Source organism: Siniperca chuatsi, linkage group LG14 (assembly GCF_020085105.1).
Source record: "Siniperca chuatsi isolate FFG_IHB_CAS linkage group LG14, ASM2008510v1, whole genome shotgun sequence".
NCBI classification, from domain to species: Eukaryota; Metazoa; Chordata; class Actinopteri; order Centrarchiformes; family Sinipercidae; genus Siniperca; species Siniperca chuatsi.
The window spans coordinates 28,109,394-28,114,433 of NC_058055.1; the positions used below are offsets into that span (position 1 = coordinate 28,109,394).

The window sequence follows — 5,040 nt, forward strand, 5'->3', positions numbered from 1 at the left end:
CTCTCCCCATTGATGAAAGACGACTTTTGGATCCATCATCCAGTCGTGAGTTTACCTGTCTCCAGTGTGTGTGTCTCCGATTCCCAATCTCCAACCCCATTCTACAAAGGACGGTATCAGTACTCCACTCGTTGTTCTAGACTGCTCCATCACCCATCACTTACCAGCTTACTGTGTGCTCATTGCTGTGTTCAATAAAAACTACATCTGTCTCCACCTCGGTGTCTCCTGTCCTTCTGTCCGTAACATCTAGAGCCAGTGTTTGGTTTGTCCGTTCTGGGTTACTGTGGAAACACGGCGGTGCAACATGGCAGCCTCCGTGGAAGGGGACCCGCAACCTCTGTAGATATAAAGGACTTATTCTAAGATAATAAAAACACATCGATTCTTATCTTCAGGTGATTATGCACTAATGAAAACATACTTATAAATATTATATTCCATTTCTGCAAATAGCTCCTCCTAAATATTATCAGATATTTTAATAAAAACATGTGGTTTTTATTACAGCTTCACTTTTCTTTATACCATAATTGAAGCTAATAACTCTTGTGCATTGCTAAACTGGTTAGCATCTAGGGAGGTGAGAAGGCATGGCTTGCATTTGAGAGTAACACACTGCATTGCTACACTTCTAGGTAGATTTAGTTGTCGAACATTTCCCCTGGATCATGATACCGTAAAAACATTGCTGTATATTTAACTGAGAGTACGCATTGGACTTACTGAGTTAATCACAGTAAGCAAGGCCTTTGCTCTTCACATCCCGACAGCAATCAATAAATCAAATGCTCTGGAAAAAAAATGCAAAAAATCCGGTATCTGTGGCCGTCGCAGGCCAGTAATAAGCCCATCCAATCATTCCTGGCCTACCTGCGCGCACTCTGTCCGTGTACTATTTGTGCATGCAAATGTGTTTTGGGGAGGGGCTTCGGAAGGAGGCCTAAACGGGGGTATCCAGCTGATTTTTTCAGTTGGACACATTCAAATCTAGCTGTCTCTTGCTAGTTTCTCCAGTTTTAATTTATTTGCATTGTCTGCCCCTGCCCCAGTCTCGGAACCCATCGGCTATTGTATGACAACGATTTAGCCTTCAGGCAATGGCCAATGTTTCAAGACTTCCATTGTATCCGGATAACGGATACCCGGACCAAGACATCCTCTTCCGTGCGCCTGTCATTGTTTACAATCCGATTAGCAATCTCGGAAACCAATAGCTATCGTCTGATGCAGATTTGGATGCAGATCTATTTTTTAAATGCTAATAAAAAGCCAATCTCTCAGGTTCCGAGACTGATAAAAAGTTAAATCGTCGTCAGACGATAGCCGATGGGTTCCGAGATAACAATTCGGCCAATGAGTTTCGTCTTTTTTGCTCTCCACATGAACTGTTTACCTGCATGCAACCAAAGCCCACTGAAACGTGATTGGTCAATACTATTCGGACTACAAACAGACTACAAACAGAAACAAGAATGATTCCGATACCAAAATCCTGTCCTTTGCCCACAGATTTTGCATTGATATGCAGATATCTGTTTATAGAGATTAGCCCCGTCCTGATTAGTTTTTCACCTGTCCCTCATATCCTTCCCTAGTGTATTTAGTTTGTGTGTTCCCTTGTCTCAGTGCCAGTTCATCGTTGTCTATGTGTCAAGCGTTCCAGCCATTGCCCTAGTGTTTCTTCTCTGTAAGCCTTTTGTACCTTTTGATTTTGTAAATAAATCATTGTGCTGCACCATCTCTGCCTCTGAGTTTGTATGTGGGTCCAATTCCTTGTGTTCCTAATTACCCTGCTTGCAATTAAAATCAATTGTGAAACAAGTCAAACTCTTAATTAATTGTGTAAACATTTTTAATTTATACCATCAAATAATTACTTAATGGGTGTGTAGATAAGTGAAATTAATTTGAAATGTAAGAAATACATTTCAGCTTTCCATAGCGAGTGAGCGAGAATGTTTTTTAATTGCATGACTGAACATTTCAATAAGTGCAACTATTTTATTAACAATTATTTACATTTAATTAACTATTGAGTCATTTCACCTCTGTCACAGTCATTGTATTCCTAGTAAACATGATGACTATTCTTTCTCTGACCGCTTTGATTTGCAGTCCATAGATAACAGCGTTCATAGTAGGAGGGACCACATTGAACAAGATGGATGCTAGCTTCCTTTCGTCTGAAAAGTCCTGGAAACGATGGAGGATGATAGGGATGAAGCCAGACACAAACATGATGATGTACACAGCCAGGTGGGTGGCACAGGTCTGCAGTGCCCGGCTGTTCAGAACCTTGTTTTTACTGAGCACACACACTGCAGCAATTTTCAGGTAGGTGAGAGTGACGCTGCCGATGGAGGAGCCCAGCAGGACCGCCGTGTAGCCGAGGCCGTAGATGTTATTGATGAGGATACTTTCACAGGACAGCTTGAACAAGGAGGCGTTGTCGCAGAACGGGTTCAAAATAACTGCCCTGCAGCGTGACAGGCGGACACTGAGGCCCACGAGGATCGACACCATCAATAAAACCACCATCCAGGCCGACACCGACAGCGTCACCACCATCCTGCTGGTCATGATGGTGGCGTAACGCAGGGGGTTACAAATAGCCACGTAGCGGTCAAAGGCCATGATCATGAGCACAGTGTGAGAGGCGCTTGCATGGAGTTGAGCACAAAAAGCCTGAATGACACAATCAATATAATGAATGTATCGGTGTGTGCTTGGAATAAAAACGTCACTCAACAATCGAGGAATGATGGTCGTGGCCCCAAAAACATCATTAACGCTCATGTTGCAGAAGAGCAGATACATGGGCTGGTGGAGGCTCCTCTCCATGGTGATCAGGACTACCAGGCCGATGTTGGACACCATGATGAAGATGTAGATGAAGAGGAGGAGGATGAAGGCGGGAATGGAGGACTGGGGGCTGACCTTTAACCCCTCCAGCTGTAGAATGTCTATACTTAAAGTCTGGTTCTTCATAGTGCAGAGGATTATTTTAAGCCTAGTGAGGATGGGAGAGTAAAAAATTATTTATATGGCGTTTAATATCAAAAAGATGTTTTTGAAGATTATAATAACTAGATGGATACAGTAATCTACACAAACAGTGGAAGAAGTGGTTTCTCAAACAGGTCAGCAGTACCGCCTAAAAAGCAGGGTAGCGTTCAATGCAAGAAATAAAAGTGGAAAATATTGTAAATATGCACAAATTGAGCATATTAAAATATTGTTCTGGAGATATGAGAACTTAGTAACAATAGACAACAATATGCTTGTTTGCCTGTAAAATCTAGAATTTGGTTAAATGATATGAAGATTGAAATTTTCAAACAGGACATACTGTATGTACTATAAGAATACTACCTTTAAATGCCTACTGTGGAGACGCAAGACTTACAAAAATTACAAATAATGAAATAATTAAACCAAACTGAAACTTGCTTTGGCATTTATGTGCACATGATGCACAACACAATTAAACAACATTTAAAAAATCAACATACAATACAAAAAAAAAATCAAAGAAAATGATAATTACTGCAAAAATTTAAATAATGCCTCATTTGACAATAAAACTTCCAAAGTATAACCCTGAAAAATCGCTGTTTCAAAATGTGGCAGACAAAAAGAAGATTGAATTTATATTCGGTCATGATTTAATGTCGTAGGCTAGATACAATATCACTCAATCAGCAACAAACAACAATAAGGATATTTGTCTCCCTGACATATAAGACTTAGTGAAGTGATGTGAAAACCAAATAATTCAGACATATTTTAGAACAGCATACCTCTGGTTTCTCTACAGCAGTTCAGCCATGTGTCTACGGGCTTTCATTCAAACCAAACACCATTTCATATATAACCACAATGACACATAAAACAATGGGTAAAAACATAATGACCATAGACAAACAATAAAAAGTTTATGCATTTAGCAAGCGTTCGCATAAGGATGCTATGGTTTGAGAATGAAAATCTGTATACACAACTTAAATGGCACATGGTTCGATAACAGTTGTGTAGCTTACAGTTGACTGCATTTAAATATAATATATAATTGCTTTACTGAATGCTATATTCCTGGTTTCATTCCTTTTCAATTTTCATTTTATTCCAATTTACCTTCAAAATGCAATTAATATGTTCATCAGTTCTTTTCATGTATTTAAGATTTCATTTTGTGTCTTAAAACAAAAAATGTTAAAACTAAAATGAAACACAGGATATACTGTACATAGTAATAACAACATATTAATAATCTATTTGTAGAGCACTTTTCAAAACCTGATATAGGAAGTGTTTCACACAAGGCAGCAAATTAAAATCAACAAATTATGAAGTTTCATATAGAATCTAATCAAATAGCAAACTTTTAGGTAACAAAAGACATCAATTGACCAAGAGTAAAATTAAGATATAAATAAAAATATATAAGTAAGATATTAGAAGCAGTTCTAAAACATACTGGGAGCCAGTGTAAGGAGGCTAAAGCAGGTCTGATGTGGTCACTGAGTTCTGTAGCCTGGCAATAGTAATTAATTTTCCTTTAAGTAAAAATGCTGTTGCAGTAATTGAGGCTGGAGAAGATAAAAGTATGTCTCTGTCTTTAGAACATAAAAGAGAGTATTTTTGCAATATTTCATAAATGATAAAAACATGATTGGCATTATTCAGTTAACAACATCATTTATAGACTGTGTGTCTCATGCTTACCTCTGCTGACATGAACCCCCTCCACTCATCTGAGGTGGGCTGACATCTATTATAAGCTGAATGATGGCCCCCGGTATTTGAGAGTTTGTTGCGTCACTGAACTCTTACCAGTTTCTTACCAGGCAACAATTGCTGTCACAACACTATGTTTGCTTTTGGTGGTTTGGATGCCCCTGTGGTAGATGAAACATGATAAAGTACCCTCTAGGGCGCCCTTCCAGTGGAGAAAACCTGATGCGGTGCATCGAAATGTGCGCATGCGCCAACATGCATGCTACAAAGTTTTTTAGTACCTTTATTCGCCGTGGAACT

At 39.1% G+C, this 5,040-nt stretch overlaps 1 protein-coding gene across 2 annotated transcripts; it reads right to left on the reverse strand.

Annotated features, from left to right (window-relative positions):
• Positions 1 to 1,873: 1,873 nt before the first annotated feature.
• Positions 1,874 to 4,789, reverse strand: LOC122887748 (olfactory receptor 52N5-like). 2 transcript variants are annotated; one of them, XM_044221233.1, is made up of 2 exons: positions 4,729 to 4,789; positions 1,874 to 3,013 (listed from the first exon to the last, which is right to left on the reverse strand). In XM_044221233.1, exons 1-2 carry the CDS (start codon positions 4,755 to 4,757, stop codon positions 2,041 to 2,043), a joined length of 1,002 nt encoding a protein of 333 aa, XP_044077168.1. In that variant the 5' UTR covers positions 4,758 to 4,789; the 3' UTR covers positions 1,874 to 2,040. The 2 variants fall into 2 exon arrangements, with proteins under 2 accessions (XP_044077168.1, XP_044077169.1); XM_044221234.1 differs by lacking the exon at positions 4,729 to 4,789 and adding an exon at positions 4,481 to 4,646.
• Positions 4,790 to 5,040: the final 251 nt, after the last annotated feature.